Source organism: Anomaloglossus baeobatrachus, chromosome 3 (assembly GCF_048569485.1).
Source record: "Anomaloglossus baeobatrachus isolate aAnoBae1 chromosome 3, aAnoBae1.hap1, whole genome shotgun sequence".
Lineage (NCBI taxonomy): Eukaryota > Metazoa > Chordata > Amphibia > Anura > Aromobatidae > Anomaloglossus > Anomaloglossus baeobatrachus.
Window position 1 is genome coordinate 658036447 of NC_134355.1, and position 20530 is coordinate 658056976.

General features: G+C 44.9%; 1 protein-coding gene across 2 annotated transcripts in view; it reads left to right on the top strand.

Moving 5' to 3' along the window:
- The window catches only part of SUPT3H (SPT3 homolog, SAGA and STAGA complex component), a 712666-nt gene that overhangs the window by 441406 nt on the left and 250730 nt on the right, over positions 1–20530 (top strand). For both annotated transcript variants that reach the window (XM_075341184.1, XM_075341185.1), the window contains 2 exons: positions 982–1068; positions 3258–3345. In XM_075341184.1, coding sequence (XP_075197299.1) covers positions 982–1068; positions 3258–3345 — 175 coding nt within the window. The remainder of the gene's footprint in view (positions 1–981; positions 1069–3257; positions 3346–20530) is intronic.

Below are 20530 nucleotides of genomic sequence, written 5' to 3' on the forward strand. Positions count from 1 at the left end.
TATTTGAATAAAAACTCCCCTATACTTAACCTCATTCGCCAATTTATTTAAAAAAATATTCCCGCAAAGTGGCGACATAATGCAAGATGCAAGACGCACAGCTCTGTTGACTTTGAGTAGCAGAAAAGTATCAATGTTCATGGATTACATCGGAACTTCATGGGAACTTTTTTTATTAATTTGGTGAACGAAGGATAGCGTGGGGGAGTCTTTATTGAAACAAACTATTTTTTACTGTCTGTTTTTATTTTTTTACTTTAAACTTACTGGCTTAGTAGTGTGGGTGACTGAATGACGCCTCTCCTTTACTAACCCCTAGGTTTGATGCCATCTGTCATTACACAGCTGACCTCAACCCCAAAAGTATTACCCCGATTGTCAACACACCAGGGCAATCAGGATGAGACGGGCAAATTGCTAAAAATGAAACATCTAATATGATGCACCAATGCTTGAGAGGGTGCGGGCTGCTATTTTTAGGCTGGGAAGGGCCAAATATCCATGGACCTTCCCAGCTTAATAATACCAGCCCACAGCTGTCTGCTTTATCTTGGTTGATTATCAAAATAGGGGGGACCCCACACGGTGGTTTAAAATTATTTAAAAATAATTAAACAAAAACTGCCTGGTGTCCCCTCTATTTTTGATAACTAACCAAGGTAAAGCAGACAGGTGTTCTATCTCACCCCAGGGCTGGATTCAAAGTTACAATGCTTAGTACTGCTGTATAATGTGCTCCATAGTGTGGCTACTTCTGAACATGGGCTACATAGAGACAAGAGAGCAGGAATCCTTCATGTCTGTGTGTGCTGAGAATAGGAGACATCAGGGCAGCTAGGCACTGCCCACCAGCTCATAGACAATATTGTGAATATTCTTGAATGTAGGTTACTAGTTGTAACTGTGTATGCAAGCTGGTCAAGGCTCCCTAATTTTACAAAACAAAATGTTAAAAGATTATCCATTTTCTTTTTTTTTCAGTTGCAGCAAGCGGCTGATGTGTCTCAGATGAGAGGGGCCAGGGTAATTTCAGCTGAAGATATACTTTTTCTCATGCGCAGAGATAAGGTAAGAAAAATAGCTGCTGATTTATGAATAATAATTAGTTATGCCAGTATCTACTATAATACTGCCCCTATGTACAAGAATATAACTACTATAATACTGCCCCTATGTACTAGAATATAGCTACTATAATACTGCCCCTATGTACAAGAATATAACTACTATAATACTGCCCCTATGTACTAGAATATAGCTACTATAATACTGCCCTCTATGTACAAGAATATAACTACTATAATATATAATACTGCTCCCTATGTACAAGAATATAACTACTATAATACTGCCCCTATGTACAAGAATATAACTACTATAATACTGCCCCTATGTACAAGAATATAACTACTATAATACTGCCCCTATGTACAAGAATATAACTACTATAATACTGCCCCCTATGTACAAGAATATAACTACTATAATACTGCCCCCTATGTACAAGAATATAACTACTATAATACTGCTCCTATGTACAAGAATATAACTACTATAATACTGCCCCTATGTACTAGAATATAGCTACTATAATACTGCCCCTATGTACAAGAATATAACTACTATAATACTGCCCCTATGTACTAGAATATAGCTACTATAATACTGCCCTCTATGTACAAGAATATAACTACTATAATATATAATACTGCTCCCTATGTACAAGAATATAACTACTATAATACTGCCCCTATGTACAAGAATATAACTACTATAATACTGCCCCTATGTACAAGAATATAACTACTATAATACTGCCCCTATGTACAAGAATATAACTACTATAATACTGCCCCCTATGTACAAGAATATAACTACTATAATACTGCCCCCTATGTACAAGAATATAACTACTATAATACTGCTCCTATGTACAAAAATATAACTCCTATAATACTGCCCCTATGTACAAGAATATAACTACTATAATATTGCTCTTATGTACAAGAATATAACTACTATAATACTGCCCCTATGTACAAGAATATAACTACTATAATACTGCCCCTATGTACAAGAATATAACTACTATAATACTGCTCCTATGTACAAGAATATAACTACTATAATACTGCCCCTATGTACAAGAGTATGACTACTATAATACTGCCCCTATGTATAAGAATATAACTACTATAATACTGCTCCTATGTACAAGAATATAACTACTATAATACTGCCCCTATGTACAAGAATATAACTACTATAATACTGCCCCTATGTATAAGAATATAACTACTATAATACTGCCCCTATGTATAAGAATATAACTACTATAATACTGCTCCTATGTACAAGAATATAACTACTATAATACTGCTCCTATGTACAAGAATATAACTACTATAATACTGCCCCTATGTATAAGAATATAACTACTATAATACTGCCCCTATGTACAAGAATATAACTACTATAATACTGCTCCTATGTACAAGAATATAACTACTATAATACTGCTCCTATGTACAAGAATATAATTACTATAATACTGCTCCCTATGTACAAGAATATAACTACTATAATACTGCTCCTATGTATCAGAATATAACTACTATAATACTGCCCCTATGTACAAGAATATAACTACTATAATATTGCTCTTATGTACAAGAATATAACTACTATAATACTGCCCCCATGTACTAGAATATAACTACTATAATACTGCCCCTATGTACAAGAATATAACTACTATAATACTGCCCCTATGTATAAGAATATAACTACTATAATACTGCCCCTATGTATAAGAATATAACTACTATAATACTGCTCCTATGTACAAGAATATAACTACTATAATACTGCTCCTATGTACAAGAATATAACTACTATAATACTGCCCCTATGTATAAGAATATAACTACTATAATACTGCCCCTATGTACAAGAATATAACTACTATAATACTGCTCCTATGTACAAGAATATAACTACTATAATACTGCTCCTATGTACAAGAATATTACTACTATAATACTGCCCCTATGTACAGGAATATAACTACTATAATGCTACCTCTATGTACAAGAATATAACTACTATAATACTGCCCCTATGTACAAGAATATAACTACTATAATACTGCTCCTATGTACAAGAATATAACTACTATAATACTGCCCCTTAAGGATACATTTCTAGGTGTGATCCCATAGTCGGCGGCTCATCTGACTTTTCTTTTGTCTTTACAGAAAAAGCTGAAACGTCTGCTGAGATACATGGTGTTCCGGGACTACAAGTCCAAGATCCTGAAGGGCATTGATGAGGAGGACCTGGAAGGTTTGTAGTCTGTAGAGCACAGATGACCCGGCCTCCTGAGCTCCGGGCTTCGGCGTTGTGGTTCCTATGACATGGGAAGGGCTGTGATGTTCTTCGCTCTCTGGGTTCGGGCCGTGCACAGCGTCCTTGCTATGAACGCGCTTTTTTCCTTCGAGGGATATTTGAAAAAACTGGGACTGACGATGAGAGTAATTGATTTCAGCGGGGGTAATTTCGGTGCGGTGACAATGGGCAGAGGCGGCGGCCCTGATCGTTATTGCACACGACAGCTGCTAATGCATTATTCAGGAAAATCCCGACCGAGCAGAGACAACGTTGACATACGCCGAATGTCTTTTTCCATGTGTGCTCGTGCGCGCCGGCTGCTGCCAACAGCGCGATTCATGCACTGGAATAATTTGTTTTATGATTCTGGGATTAGGCAATTTTCAGTAGCAGCCGTTGAAATAAAAAAAAAAGAGCCATGAAACCCATTGTAAGTGTTACGTACATGTGATGGGAAGCATTCTCTACCGTTCTCTGCTTTTACAATTTTCTTTGAATGTGCACCAAACTTTGACAACGCTTCTGAGACATTAAAGTGAATCTGTCAGCAGGTTTTTGATATATAATTCGATAACTTCATGATTTAGAGGCTAAGACCCTGATTCCAGCGATGTGTCACTTACTGGTCTGCTTGCTGTCATTTTTACATAATCACTGTTTTTTCTGGTGCAGATCTAGCAGAGCTCAGAATGCTGAGCTGTGTATAACTCCGCCCACTTCAAGCAAAAATAGAGCGAAAAACAGTACTAAAATCCTTGTATTCATATCATAATCCTTACAACTTAGTGAGGCCCAAACAGCCTCGCCCTCACCACTGATTATCAGCTTTCTGTGTACACTGTGCATAGGCAGAAAGCAACTACCGTATATACTCGTGTATAAGCCGGCTTTTTCAGCAATTTTTTTATGCTGATAATGCCCCCTCTCAGCTTACATTCTAGTGAGGGTCCCACTTCCAGATTATAAGGCGCTATTTTTCCCCCAAAAACTTGGGAGGAAATGGGGGGTGCGGGTTATAATCCAGATAAAGAGTACCGGGTCGGCGCGGTGTGGGATCACAGGATGGAGGGATCGCAATAATGTGGCTCAGGGGTGTTGCAGCAGTGTCGCGGCTCAGGAGGGTCTGCGGTACTGTGGGATCAGGGGCACAATTACCCCACTGATTCTGCAGGCGGGCTGCGGGCTTCATTGAGCTCGCCGGCGGTGCATGCAATAGACTTCAAGAAAATGACCAAGGAATCGGTGCGTGTAGAGATTGGGATCTTGGCTCTCCAAAATCTCAACCTGGGCACGTGTCGCTTCTGCGGCCATTTTCTTGATGTCTATCATGTCAACTGCCGGTGGGCTCTAAGGAGCCCGCAGCCCGCTAGAAGGCTCAGCGGTGCCCGCCGCAATACCCCTGAGCCCCCAGTATAGCCAACGCTCCTGAGCCGCGACACCCCCGAGCCCCTTTGGCCCTCGTCCTCCGAGCCCGCAGCATTGCCGACCCAATCTCCTTAGTTGCTCTACCACCACCGCCCTGGTGAGCTATACAAGACACACTAGGACTATAAGACAGACCCCGTTTTAATATTAAAAATTCTGTTTTCTAATTTTCCTTCTCTAAACTTGGGGTGTGTCTTAAAATCCTAGGCTTACACTCGAGTCAATAAGTTTTCTCAGGTTTTTTGTGGTAAAATTAGGTGCCTTGGCTTATACTCGAGTATATACGGTAATCAGTGGTGGGGGCGTGGTATGACTAGGAAGCATGATACACCTAGTCCTGTAGTGATAATCTCCTGCTGATAAAACACTGATTTTATTGAAAAAGCAAAACAAAACCCAGTAAGTGACACCTCGCTAGAATCGGGGTCTCTGCCCTGTCATAATGCTTCTCTTAGACTATATAGCAAAAACCTGATGACACGTTCCCTTAAAGAAGTTCCACCTACCTACAGATCATACACTTTTACTTATATACTGTCCTGAAATGAAAAGATATTTATAATTTTTAATTAACTAATTTTGTCTGAGATGATAAATAGTATCTGAATGCACCAAAAAGGACAACCTGATCCAGCGATATTCCAGGATATCCAAAAAATTAACACTACGTGTTTCGGCCTTTTGCCTGCTCATGATTAATGCTTGAGACCGAAACGCATAGGTCCTTAGCAATACCATCTGCATTGCCGCTGGTAATTTCTACACAGTGTGAATTATATGTTTGTACAGATTTTTACCTGGATATATCTTATCAATAAATGCTAAGTTTTAAATAGTTGATGTGATGGCGGAATATGGGGGTTTGTGTATCATTTTGAGTAGGTCCGTATTTTAGGCATGGTACTCTGTCCATTCTGTGTATATTTTCCTGTTAAGTTAGACTAATCACCCCCTGCCGGGTTTTTGTTCCTAAGTGTGGAGGAGGGGGCCTGGGATCCACCTAAACTCTGTTTACCTGGGAGATTGTTCAGTCTGTTTGAGAACTTCAGGAGAGAACGAGTAAGATTGATCCTCTGGGGCAGAAGCTGCTGCTTCTCAGAGAGACCTGGACATTTAGCGCTTTCTGGACTATATTTGTGTTTCTGGACTATTTTACCCTCGGTGTGGTGGATTATTTTTATGAACCTTCTGGATTGCTTGGAATAAATGTTCTTTGGATTGCTCCCTCATCTCTCGCTCTGTTGATTGCGTGATATGGGAGAAGGACCCCGTCACAGGTGGGATATCCTGGAATATCGCTGAATCATTTTTATACCTTTTTGCTGCGTTCATCCTGTACGGTTACACTGACCGGATCCATGTGAATACTCCCAGGTCTACACATGTGGAGCATCATATCGGTAGGGTGTGCTGACTTCCTTTACATTTTTGATAAACAACATCCTCCACCAACAGCGCCATTTGTGCTCAGTGGTTACATTTGGTATTGCAGTTCTGCCTTTTTTATTTAAATACTGCATTGCCAGCCGCGACCACTAAACAATAATGGCGCTGTTCCTGTGAAGGTAATAAATAAATTAAAAATCGGAAATCTTTCCTACATGTCTGTGCAGATTCAAAGTTGAAATTGTCTTGGTTGAGTAAAAATTAAACTGAAGCAAACAATCAAAAGAAAGAAATGAGGATCTATTTACATATTTTTTTTGAGGTGCAAGAAAATTAGTACAGTGTACCCCTGGGAGTATGTCCTTTACGGCAGGTGCAAAGTTTGAGAGTAATTGGGCAATAGAGTTCTGTCTCTAAAAACACATTGAGGTAGAGTTAATGTTCTGAGGACACCACAACTTTGGTTGTAAATACTTTTTTATTCAAATGGTCACATCTAGTTGTGCACTTTTTGCATTTCTTCTTAAAGGGGTTGTCCATCTTGGGTACAGTTTCTTCCTCCCTGACATTGAGCAAGAAATAGCAGAAGAGTTGCTCTGAGATCATGAGAGGACTTTGTGGACTCTGTCCCAGCCTACACAGTAAAGCTGAGCTGCTTTTTTAAGATGCGTTATGAACATTTTTTTTGCTGCAAAAGCGGATCCTGTTTTTCTAAAGAAAAACGCATGCGAACGCAAGTGTTATTTTACAGGATCCTGCCACTTGAAGTTTATGGGCGGGCATTGGAGTCATGTGATCGGGAGTCAGTGAAACTGAACGTGACAGACTGGAAATTCAAATGCCGCTGGGGAAAAAAAGAGGAGAGAGAAAGAGAGAGAAGAGGAGAGAGAAAGAGAGAGAGAGGAAGAGACAAAGCGAGAGGAAGAGACAAAGAGAAAGGAAGAGAAAGAGAGAGGAAGAGAGAGAGAGGAAGAGACAGAGGAAGAGACAGAGAGACAGAGAGAGACAGAGAGAGACAGAGAGGAAGAGACAGAGAGCGACAGAGAGGAAGAGACAGAGAGAGGAAGAGAGAGGAAGAGAGAGAGACAGAGAGAGAGACAGAGAGGAAGAGACAGAGAGAGACAGAGAGCGACAGAGAGGAAGAGACAGAGAGAGGAAGAGAGAGAGAGGCGCACATACAGAACAGCAACCCCAGCTCCTACCATCATAAAGCCCTGCTGAGCCGGAGCCCAGAGCAAGCCAGGAACCCCGGCAGCCAGTACAGCCAAAGTCAGCAACACACCCTGACAAAAGGCCAAATAAAAGAGATCTCAGAGAGCTGCAAGATGCAATACATAGAGGACTGGAAGAGTGAATTAGAGAACTCCCAGAAACTCACCATCTACCGGTCACTGCGGAGGGACTACACTCTGGCCCCATATTTGCAAAGGTTACGCCACCCCAAAGACAGGCAGACACTTAGCCTGTACAGACTGAGTGCCCACAGCCTAGAGGTGGAAACAGGGCGGCACCGACAGACATACAAGCCGCGAGAGAACAGACTGTGCCAGCACTGCCAGCAGGGGGCTCTGGAGGATGAGGCACACTTCCTGCTGCACTGTGACAAATACTCAGCAGTGAGGGCCTCCCACTTCCAGAAACTTACCACTCACACCCAGGACTTTCCATCCATGGACGAGGAGATGAAACTCTGCATCCTACTGGGGGAAGAAGAATCAACGGTGGAGATCGCCGCCCAATATGTCACCACATGTCATAAGCTGAGGGGAACATAAGGCCCCTAAATGGACTTTCAGAGCCCAAATTGTGCCCCAATTCCCCATAACCCTGATCCCCTCCCACTACACTTACTGTATTTCTCTTGCTTTGGCAGCACTAATTGTATTTTGGTCCTGCCAATAAAGCAGATTTGAGTTTGAATTTGAGAGAGGAAGAGAGACAGAGGAAGAGAGACAGTCGAAGAGAGACAGTCGAAGAGAGACAGTCGAAGAGAGACAGTCGAAGAGAGACAGTCGAAGAGAGACAGTCGAAGAGAGACAGTCGAAGAGAGACAGAGGAAGAGAGACAGAGGAAGAGAGACAGAGGAAGAGAGACAGAGGAAGAGAGACAGAGGAAGAGAGAGAGAGACAGAGAGAGGAAGAGAGAGAGGAAGAGAGACAGAGAAGAGAGAGAGAAGAGAGGAAGAGAGAGGAAGAGAGAGAGGAAGAGAGAGGAAGAGAGAGAGGAAGAGAGAGAGAAGAAGAGAGAGAGGAAGAGAGAGAGGAAGAGAGAGAGAAGAAGAGAGACAGAGAGAGAGAGACAGGAGAGAGAGACAGAAGAGAGAGACAGAAGAGAGAGAGAAGAGAGAGAGAGGAAGAGATAGAGAGAGAGAGACACAGAGGAAGAGAGACAGAAGAGAGAGAGACACAGAGGAAGAGAGACAGAGGAAGAGAGACAGAGGAAGAGAGACAGAGGAAGAGAGACAGAGGAAGAGAGACAGAGGAAGAGAGACAGAGGAAGAGAGACAGAGGAAGAGAGACAGAGGAAGAGAGACAGAGGAAGAGAGAGGAAGAGAGACAGAGAAGAGAGAGAGAAGAGAGGAAGAGAGAGAGGAAGAGAGAGAGGAAGAGAGAGAGAAGAAGAGAGAGAGGAAGAGAGAGAGAAGAAGAGAGACAGAGAGAGAGAGACAGGAGAGAGAGACAGGAGAGAGAGACAGGAGAGACAGAAGAGAGAGAGAAGAGAGAGAGAAGAGAGAGAGAGAGGAAGAGATAGAGAGAGAGAGACACAGAGGAAGAGAGACAGAAGAGAGAGAGACACAGAGGAAGAGAGACAGAGGAAGAGAGACAGAGGAAGAGAGACAGAGGAAGAGAGACAGAGGAAGAGAGACAGAGGAAGAGAGACAGAGGAAGAGAGACAGAGGAAGAGAGACAGAGGAAGAGAGACAGAGGAAGAGAGACAGAGGAAGAGAGAGGAAGAGAGAGAGGAAGAGAGACAGAGAAGAGAGAGAGAAGAGAGGAAGAGAGAGGAAGAGAGAGAGGAAGAGAGAGAGAAGAAGAGAGAGAGGAAGAGAGAGAGAAGAAGAGAGACAGAGAGAGAGAGACAGGAGAGAGAGACAGGAGAGAGAGACAGGAGAGAGAGACAGGAGAGAGAGACAGAAGAGAGAGAGAAGAGAGAGAGAGGAAGAGATAGAGAGAGAGAGACACAGAGGAAGAGAGACAGAAGAGAGAGAGACACAGAGGAAGAGAGACAGAGGAAGAGAGACAGAGGAAGAGAGACAGAGGAAGAGAGACAGAGGAAGAGAGACAGAGGAAGAGAGACAGAGGAAGAGAGACAGAGGAAGAGAGACAGAGGAAGAGAGACAGAGGAAGAGAGACAGAGGAAGAGAGACAGAGGAAGAGAGACAGAGGAAGAGAGACAGAGGAAGAGAGACAAAAAGAGAGAGAGAGACAGAGAAGAGAGACAGAGGAAGAGAGACAAAAAGAGAGAGAGAGAGACAGAGAAGAGAGACAGAGAAGAGAGACAGAGAAGAGAGACAGAGAAGAGAGACAGAGAAGAGAGACAGAGAAGAGAGACAGAGAAGAGAGACAGAGGAAGAGAGACAGAGGAAGAGAGACAGAGGAAGAGAGACAGAGGAAGAGAGACAGAGGAAGAGAGACAGAGGAAGAGAGACAGAGGAAGAGAGACAGAGGAAGAGAGACAGAGGAAGAGAGACAGAGGAAGAGAGACAGAGGAAGAGAGACAGAGGAAGAGAGACAGAGGAAGAGAGACAGAGGAAGAGAGACAGAGGAAGAGAGACAGAGGAAGAGAGACAGAGGAAGAGAGACAAAAAGAGAGAGAGAGACAGAGAAGAGAGACAGAGAAGAGAGACAGAGAAGAGAGACAGAGAAGAGAGACAGAGAAGAGAGACAGAGAAGAGAGACAGAGAAGAGAGACAGAGAAGAGAGACAGAGGAAGAGAGACAGAGGAAGAGAGACAGAGGAAGAGAGACAGAGGAAGAGAGACAAAAAGAGAGAGATAGAGAGGAAGAGAGAGAGAGAGACAGAGGAAGAGAGAGAGACACAGAGGAAGAGAGACAGAGAAGAGAGACAGAGGAAGAGAGACAGAGGAAGAGACAGAGGAAGAGAGAGAGGAAGAGAGAGAGGAAGAGAGAGAGAGGAAGAGAGAGAGAGGAAGAGAGAGAGACAGAAGAAGAGAGACAGAGGAGAGAGGAAGAGAGACAGAGAACAGAGAGAGTAACATAGCCTGTAGGGCAGAGCTGGGCCGATTCCCCTTATGGTTCACTATACACAAGAGGGCGCTATCACACCAGGCACACACACAGAACAGCAACCCCAGCTCCTACCATCATAAAGCCCTGCTGAGCCGGAGCCCAGAGCAAGCCAGGAACCCCGGCAGCCAGTCCAGCCAAAGTCAGCAACACCCCCTGACAAAAGCCCAAATAAAAGAGATCTCAGAGAGCTGCAAGATGCAATACATAGAGGACTGGAAGAGTGAATTAGAGAACTCCCAGAAACTCACCATCTACCGGTCACTGCGGAGGGACTACACTCTGGCCCCATATCTGGAAAGGCTACGCCACCCCAAAGACAGGCAGACCCTGAGCCTGTACAGACTGAGTGCCCACAGCCTAGAGGTGGAAACAGGGCGGCACCGACAGACATACAAGCCGCGAGAGAACAGACTGTGCCAGCACTGCCAGCAGGGGGCTCTGGAGGACGAGACGCATTTCCTACTGCACTGTGACAAATACTCAGCAGTGAGGGGCTCCCACTTCCAGAAATTTACCACCCATAGCCCGGGCTTTCCATCCATGGATGAGGACATGAAACTCCGCTTCCTACTGGGGGAAGAGGAATCAATGGTGGAGATCGCCGCCCAATATGTCACCACATGTCATAAGCTGAGGGGAACCTAAGACCCCTAAATGGACTGTCAGAGCCCAAATTGTGCCCCCCAACTCCCCATAACCCTGATCCCCTCCCACCACACTTACTGTATTTCTCTTGCTTTGGCAACACTAATTGTATTTTGGTCCTGCCAATAAAGCATATTTGAATTTGAATTTGAATTTGAATTTGTAAGAGAGGGAGAAGAAGAGAGACAGAGGAAGAGAGACAGAGGAAGAGAGACAGAGGAAGAGAGACAGAGGAAGAGAGAGAGAGGAAGAGAGAGAGAGGAAGAGAGAGAGGAAGAGAGACAAAAAGAGAGAGACAGAGGAAGAGAGACAGAGGAAGAGAGACAGAGGAAGAGAGACAGAGGAAGAGAGACAGAGGAAGAGAGACAGAGGAAGAGAGACAGAGGAAGAGAGACAGAGGAAGAGAGACAGAGGAAGAGAGACAGAGGAAGAGAGAGAGAGGAAGAGAGAGAGAGGAAGAGAGAGAGAGAGGAAGAGAGACAAAAAGAGAGAGACAGAGGAAGAGAGACAGAGGAAGAGAGACAGAGGAAGAGAGACAGAGGAAGAGAGACAGAGGAAGAGAGACAGAGGAAGAGAGACAGAGGAAGAGAGACAGAGGAAGAGAGACAGAGGAAGAGAGACAGAGGAAGAGAGACAGAGGAAGAGAGAGAGAGGAAGAGAGACAGAGGAAGAGAGAGAGAGGAAGAGAGACAGAGGAAGAGAGAGAGAGAGGAAGAGAGACAAAAAGAGAGAGAGAGAGGAAGAGAGAGAGAGACAGAGAAGAGAGGAAGAGAGACAGAGGAAGAGAGGAAGAGAGACAGAGGAAGAGAGAGAGAGAGACAGAGGAAGAGAGAGAGAGAGGAAGAGAGACAAAAAGAGAGAGAGAGAGGAAGAGAGACAGAGGAAGAGAGACAGAGGAAGAGAGACAGAGGAAGAGAGACAGAGGAAGAGAGAGAGAGGAAGAGAGAGAGAGGAAGAGAGAGAGAGAGGAAGAGAGACAAAAAGAGAGAGACAGAGGAAGAGAGACAGAGGAAGAGAGACAGAGGAAGAGAGACAGAGGAAGAGAGACAGAGGAAGAGAGACAGAGGAAGAGAGACAGAGGAAGAGAGACAGAGGAAGAGAGAGAGAGAGGAAGAGAGACAAAAAGAGAGAGAGAGAGGAAGAGAGAGAGAGACAGAGGAAGAGAGACAGAGGAAGAGAGACAGAGGAAGAGAGAGAGAGACAGAGGAAGAGAGAGAGAGACAGAGGAAGAGAGACAGAGAAGAGAGGAAGAGAGACAGAGAAGAGAGGAAGAGAAGAGAGAGAGTAAGAGAGGGAGAAGAAGAGAGACAGAGAGAGAGGAAGAGAGAGAGAAGAGAGAGAGGAAGAGATAGAGAGACACACAGAGGAAGAGAGACAGAGAAGAGAGAGAGGAAGAGAGACAAAAAGAGAGAGAGAGAGGAAGAGAGAGAGAGACAGAGGAAGAGAGAGAGGAAGAGAGAGAGAGAGGAAGAGAGAGAGACAGAGGAAGAGAGACAATAAGAGAGAGAGAGGAAGAGAGAGAGAGACAGAGGAAGAGAGACAGAGGAAGAGAGACAGAGGAAGAGAGAGAGAGGAAGCGAGACAGAGGAAGAGAGAGAGAGAGGAAGAGAGACAAAAAGAGAGAGAGAGGGGAAGAGAGAGAGAGACAGAGGAAGAGAGACAGAGGAAGAGAGACAGAGGAAGAGAGACAGAGGAAGAGAGACAGAGGAAGAGAGAGAGAGACAGAGGAAGAGAGAGAGAGACAGAGGAAGAGAGACAGAGAAGAGAGGAAGGGAGACAGAGAAGAGAGGAAGAGAGACAGAGAAGAGAGGAAGAGAAGAGAGAGAGTAAGAGAGGGAGAAGAAGAGAGACAGAGAGAGAGGAAGAGAGAGAGAAGACAGAGGAAGAGAGACAGAAGAGAGAGTAAGAGAGAGAGAAGAGAGAGAGGAAGAGATAGAGAGACACACAGAGGAAGAGAGAGAGAGGAAGAGAGACAAAAAGAGAGAGAGAGAGGAAGAGAGAGAGAGACAGAGGAAGAGAGAGAGGAAGAGAGAGAGAGGAAGAGAGAGAGACAGAGGAAGAGAGACAAAAAGAGAGAGAGAGGAAGAGAGACAGAGGAAGAGAGACAGAGGAAGAGAGACAGAGGAAGAGAGACAGAGGAAGAGAGACAGAGAAGAGAGGAAGAGAGACAGAGAAGAGAGGAAGAGAGACAGAGAAGAGAGGAAGAGAGAGAGAGGAGAGAGAGGAAGAGATAGAGAGACACACAGAGGAAGAGAGACAGAGAAGAGAGAGGAAGAGAGACAAAAAGAGAGAGAGAGAGGAAGAGAGAGAGACAGAGGAAGAGAGAGAGAGGAAGAGAGAGAGACAGAGAAGAGAGAGAGGACGAGAGAGAGAGAGGAAGAGATAGAGAGACAGAGGAAGAGAGAGAAAGAGAGAGAGAGAGGAAGAGATAGAGAGACAGAGGAAGAGAGAGAAAGAGAGAGAGAGGAAGAGATAGAGAGACAGAGAAGAGAGAGAGGAAGAGAGAGAGAGAGGAAGAGATAGAGAGACAGAGAAGAGAGAGAGGAAGAGAGAGAGAGAGACAGAGAAGAGAGAGACAGAGAGAGAGGAAGAGATAGAGAGAGAGACAGAGTAAGAGAGACAGAGGAAGGAACAGAGAGACAGAGAGAGAAATAAAGAAACAAACTCACTCTGTGGTTTCTGGGCATGCTCAGTAGAGCAAGCAGGATCTTGTCTATCAGTATACCAGCGTTCACATACGTTTGCATGCTGTTTAGTCAGAATCCAGTGACTTGCAGTATTTGGACGCAGCTCAAAAACGCCAGAAGTAGCGTTTTTTAACTATGTTAAAAAACTGCAAGTCGCTGGATCCTGACTAAATAGCACGCAAACGCATGTGATCGCATGTGAACGCAAGTCCATTGCAAATGCATTGAAATGAAAACGCATTTGTACTGGATCCGCTTTTGCTGCAAAAAAACGTTCTGGACGCATGTTAAACGTAGTGTGAAAGCCGCCTTAGTCATATGAGCCTGTGGACTAGAATATTTCATGATCTTATTTGGCAAATAGTGACTTAGAAATGCAACAAAAAAGGTTTATAGTAATTATTACTTACGATATGGAATTTTCAGATTTTTGCATTCCATTAAAATTAGTGTAAAAGTAATAGTGATGCGCCTGGTCTTGGTGCTTGTAAATCCGGAGCTGTTCTGTAGCACGCCGGCTTTTCCGTGGAGTCGGGTAATGTTTTGTCGTTTCCCATTCGTGATTTTCATGTGGAATTTTGCGCGTGGTAAAAACACTTTCACCTTTACAAGACCTACGGTTATACGGCAGTTTTGATGGGAAACATCAGTGGCTTTTCGTGGCTCGCCATTTCTCCTTTTCCATCTTCTCCTCTGCATGGAGATTTGAAACACCTGAAATAATAAGTTTCAGGAAAGAAAATCGTATTTTTGGAAGACATTATGCAGTAATTTACATAACTTAGGAGGTTTTTAAATATATATTATTCGCTCAGTTTTGACTATCCTGAAAGGAATGTTCTCGCTTTATTTCTTCTATATAATCCTGGTTAAAATATTACTGCACCTTCTATACTTTTTCTGTTTTGCTTCTTACCATAGTTTATACTGTAAATTAAAAATGAGAAAAAAAGACAAAAACTGAAATATTACTATATATACAGTATGTATGTATGTATGTATATATATCTAATATATAAAGCTGTGTGTGTGTGTGTGTGTGTGTGTGTGTGTGTGTGTGTGTGTCCGGGATTGGCATCTGCACCGTCGCAGCTACAGCCACAAAATTTTGCACACTCTCACGTCTGGACCCCGAGAGCATCACAGGCTATGTTTTGAGGTGAAATTTTAACCCCGCGCTTTATAGTTATTCGCCAAAAAACCTGCCTCCATTAAAGAGAATGGAGCTGGGAGCCACAGTGCAGCCAGAACTTCAGAAGAATGCGCAGCCACGCCCTTATATGGAATATTGGCATGTCACAATGCAGCCAGGGAAAGAGACAGACACAGACCGGGAAAGAGGCAGACACAGACAGGGTAAGAGACAGACACAAAGAGACAGACACAGACAAAGAGACAGACTGACAGGGAAAGAGACAGACACAGACAAAGAGATAGAGACAGACACAGGGAAACAGACAGACAGGGAAAGAAAGGGAAAGAGACAGACAGGGTAAGAGACAGACAAAGACAGGTAAAGAGAGAGACAAAGAGACAGACACAGGGAAAGAGACAGAGGGAAAGAGACAGACAGGGAAAGAGAGGGAAAGAGACAGACAGGGAAAGAGAGGGAAAGAGACAGCCAGGGAAAGAGACAGATATAGACAGACAGGGAAAGAGATTGAGACAGACGGAGAAAGAGACAGACAGACAAAGAGAGAGAGAGACAGAGAGATATATACAGAGGGGGAGACAGACAGAGAATGGGAGAGAAACAGAGAGACAGTTACTCTCCCGGGCGTTAATACATTCTATTTATACATTCTATCCCGGGAATGTTAATACATTCTACTTTTATATTTTTATTCCAGGTAGTACAACTAGTGTGTGTCTATGTGTGTCTATGTGTGTATATATATATATATATATATATACATGTGTGTGTGTATATATATATATATATATATATATATATGTATATATATATATATATGTATATATATATGTATATATGTATATATACATATATATATATATATATGTATATATACATATATATATGATATGTATATGAAAATACAGTATGTTGGTTGCTGCCTCTCTTTCTTCCGGATGGATTCAATATTAGAGATGAGCGATGTTTGAGGTTCGCCAATTTCATATTCGAGTGATTTGGGGGCGGGGTGTTCGAGTCGTTCGAACTCGAACGGTTTGCTTAAAGTTCGGCAGTTCGAGTTACGTTCGAGAACTGTTCAATCACCAAAAAGCATACCTAGTTACTAGCTGGCTTTTCACTGTGATAGTGTGAGTCACTGTGAATCATGATATTATCAGAATTCAGCGTATAGTGTGCAGGGGGGACGCGGTTTAGATCCGTGCTGCTGCTGAGTGCTGAAAGAATGGCGATCACCATTTTTTTTTTCTTCCCCTAACCACGCGTACAATGGGTGGGCCAGGGTGTCATCAAATCACAGACACACACACAGCAAAGTGGATTTTGCCGGACAAGCAAGGGCATGTGTCATAGGCTGTGCATGTCACATGTCCTTGCCTTAGAAGACATGTCCATTTTCCCCATCGCTGCCATTATCTCTCTGCTGCGGGTGGATGACAGTCACCGCTCCCGCCGCTGCTGCTGCTGCTGCTGTGTGCGCTATAGACATACAGTGCAATCTACATAGCGCTTTAGGGATTAGGGACTACTTGTAATTTCAGCCCTTGTCAGGGCTGCATTACAGCCATTCAGAGCCATTGTTGCTAGGCAGGTCCGTGCCAACGCTGTGCAGGGTTTACTATAACAGTGTCTGGCTACATCAGCTCAGGCAATTCCTTGGTGCATTTTTTCATTGGCAGGGATAGAAAGTAAGGCTTCCTTTGCTGTCCAGCTACCTACAGCACCTGTGCATTCTACACACCTGCCCATTTTTGCTACACAATTTTCATTACCAAAAGTGCTGCCATTGTTAGGGCCATTCTTTCATTGTCTGGGATAGTCAGTGTTGGTTCTTTAGCTGTCAATAAAGCTAGACCACCTCTGCATTGTACACCACCTCTCCATTTTAGCTACGACATTTTAAGTGTCCAATCTGGTCACGAACAAAATGAGTGGCAAAATGACAGATGCTGGTGGAAAGGGGAACAGGCGTGTTGGAAAGGGAAAAAAGGTTTGTGTCCGTGGGGTAGGTGGTAAAGCTACAGTAACATCTGATGAAGAAAGGCCATCTTCCAGCAAAAGTAAGATGTCTACTACTTTTCGTAGACAATCTGATGTGCCCCCTTTTTTACGGCACCGAACAACTCTAACAAAGGTAGATGATGCACAAAAAAAGAACATGCTTGAATGGATCTCAAGTGCTCCAACAAGTGGCCTCTCCTCCACCTCAACTTCAACATCCAAAAAACAATAGTCCTCTGAGTTGTCATCCCAATCGTACTTGCTTTCTACCAGCTCTCAAGTCTCCACCCGCCCTGCAGAGTATGGGGTAACAGAGATGGGTGAGTCTGCAGAGCTGTTCAGTCACACTATAGCCTGGGAATCAGAGGTCTGCTCCCAAGCTACAGTGAAAACAGACCAGGAAATGCATTGTGAGTCAGATTCAGGCCCTGATGACCAAGTTTCTGAGCATAATGTAGACCCTCATTCCCAAACTGTAACTCCTCTTGGTGGAGACAATGAGGAACATACTGATGACGATGAGACTCAGATACCCGATTGGAATAACAACTTAACTAGTCAGGGCAGGAAGAGGTTAGGTCTAAGGACGAGGGGAGTGCAAACACACCGGTTGATGATGATGATGTAGATCCCACTTACTGTCAACCCATAGTCAGGCACTCGAGGAGGTCAGCAGAAGTGGTGGAGGAGGATACGACTAACGACGAGGTTACCTTGCGCCTTCCTGGACAGAGTCTGAGTACTGGAAGCACGTCATCCTCAGCCACAATTCTGCCTCTGAGCACAAGTCGGGGTTGCTCTGCAGGTCGCATGGGCTCTAATAGTTTCCTTGCCTGGTACTTTTTTGACATCGCAAAGGATCACCCAACTCATGTCACATGTAAAATTTGTCGCCAATCTGTAAGTAGAGGCCAAAAACTAGTTTGACTACTTCGTCCATGAACCGGCACATGAATAACAAGCATAAGTCCCGGTGGGAAGCTAACTGTGCTACAATGCGGCCTAGCGGAGCGGGCCAACCACAGTCTGCCCCTTCAAGTGCATCCGCACGCTCTTCATCCTCTATGACTGTTGGGACAGCTGTCACACATGCTTTTCGATGCAGACCTTCCACCTATTTAACCGCAACAGGCAGTTTGATTGGCAAGTCGTCAGTTGTGTTGGGAGGGGAAACAGGTGCTGGTGTAGAGCTCTCTCAGACATCGAGAGCACCAACTTTGGATGAAGGCAACATCATGTCTCCGCCTGCACTTTCCTCACAGACCAGCAGTTTTCCAGGGACACCCTACTCGCCACCGTCTGCGCACAGCAGCCAGATCTTGGTCCCTCAGATGTGGACAATTAAAAGATCATTTCCTCCTAGCCATGACAAAGCTAAGAGGTTGACTTTCACCCTGTACAAGCTGTTGGCTACAGAAATGCTGCCTTTCCGCCTGGTGGACACAGAGGATTTTCGAGACTTTATGTCCGTCGCTGTGCCCCAGTACCAGATGCCCAGTCGCCACTACTTCTCGAAGAAAGGTGTGCCCGCACTACACAAGCATGTCGCACAGAACATCACCGCTTCTTTGAGAAACTCTGTGTGTGACAGGGTGCATTTCACCACCGATACTTGGACCAGTAAGCATGGACAGGGGTGTTACATGTCGCTGACTGGGCACTGGGTAACTATGGTGAGAGATGGAGAAGGGTCTGCTGTACAAGTCTTGCCGTCCCCACGAGTTCTGCGTCAATCCTCTGTATGTCGAAGTTCCTCCACTGCTTCTGCCTCCTCAACCTCGTCTGGGTCCTCCACCTCCGCCCAAAGCCTGTCTGGTCAGGCCACCCACGTTGTAACTGCGCACAAGGAATCCCGCACACCTCCTTACTATGCTGGCAGCAGAGCTCAACGTTATCAGGCGGTCTTTACGTTGAAATGTCTGGGAAATAAGAGTCACACAGCGGCTGAGTTGTGGTCATCTCTTGCGAGCGAGTTTAGTAAATGGTTGTCTCCAGTCAACCTGCAGCCATGGAAGGCCGTGTGCTACAATGCTGCAAACCTGGGTGCAGCCCTTAACCGGGGTAAGGTGACAGACGTGCCTTGTATGGCTCACTTGTTGAACCTTTTTGTCCAGCAATTTTTAACCCACTATCCCGGCCTAGATGAGCTTTTGCACAGGGCACGGTCACTCTCTGCTCACTTCCGCCGTTCAAGCGGCGCAGCTGAGCGACTTGCATCGCTCCAGAAGTCTTTCGGCCTGCCGGTTCACCGCCTGAAATGCGATGTGGCGACACGCTGGAATTCGACTCTCCACATGTTGTAGCGACTGTGGCAGCACCGCCGAGCCCTGATGCAATACGTTATGACGTATAGCCTGTGCCAACGAGATGCAGAGGTGGGGCAGATCACGCTGCTGGAGTGGTCTCAGATCAAGGACCTATGCACCCGCACAGTTTCGACATGGCGACGAATATGTTTAGCGCTGACAATGCCATTATCAGCAAGACAATTCCAGTCATTTACATGCTGGAGCACACGCTAAACACTATTCGGAGTCAGGGGGTGGGACAAGAGGAAGGGAGGAAGCACAGGAGGATTTATATGCGGAAGGGATACTAACATCTACAAGGTCCAGACGTTCATCATCACCAAGGTGGCAGGCATGGGACGGTGGGGGAGAGGGATTAACAAGGGCGCATGGTAGCTGCCAAACTGTTGATGAAGGTGCAGGAGACCAGGAAGAAATGGAGGACGAACTGTCCATGGACATGGAAGACTCAGCAGATGAGGGAGGCCTTGATCAAATTTCTTCTGAACGAGGTTGGGGGGAGATGTCAGAGGAAGGAAGCACTGTTATCACCTCGCCGCCACAAACACAGCAAGGACTTGATCTGCATGGATGCGCAAGACACATGAGCGCCTTCTTGCTGCCCTACCTACAACATGACCCTTGGATTGTCCGAATTAGAAGTAATGATGACTACTGGGTTGCCACACTAATAGATCCCTGGTACAAGTCCAAATTTGTCAAAATAATTCCAGCCATAGAAAGGGACGCACGTATGCAGGAGTATCAGCAGAAGCTGTTACTCAATCTTAGCTCGGCTTTTCCACCAAACAACCGTGCAGGTGCAGGGAGTGAATCTCCCAGTTGTAACTTGACAAACATGGGACTGTCTCGTTATTATCAGTCAAACCGTACCAGCTGGTGCTGGTAACAGCAATTTTATGGAATCTTTTCATAATTTTTTTAGACTGTCCTTTGCAAGGCCACCAGAGACAACAAATCTGACACATAGTCAACGGCTGGTGAGGATGATACAGGAGTATCTCCAAATGAACATCGATGCCATGACTTTGCAAATGGAGCCTTGCTCATTTTGGGCTTCAAATCTTGAAAAATGGCCTGAGCTCTCCAGTTACGCCTTGGAGATTTTGTCGTGTCCAGCTGCCAGCGTTGTCTCTGAACGTGTCTTCAGTGCTGCTGGGTGTGTGCTGACAGATAAGCGCACGCGTCTGTCCAGTGACAATGTGGACAGACTAACGTTCATCAAGATGAACAAGTCATGGATACGCAAGGACTTTACTACCCCTGTGTCATCCTGGGGAGAGTA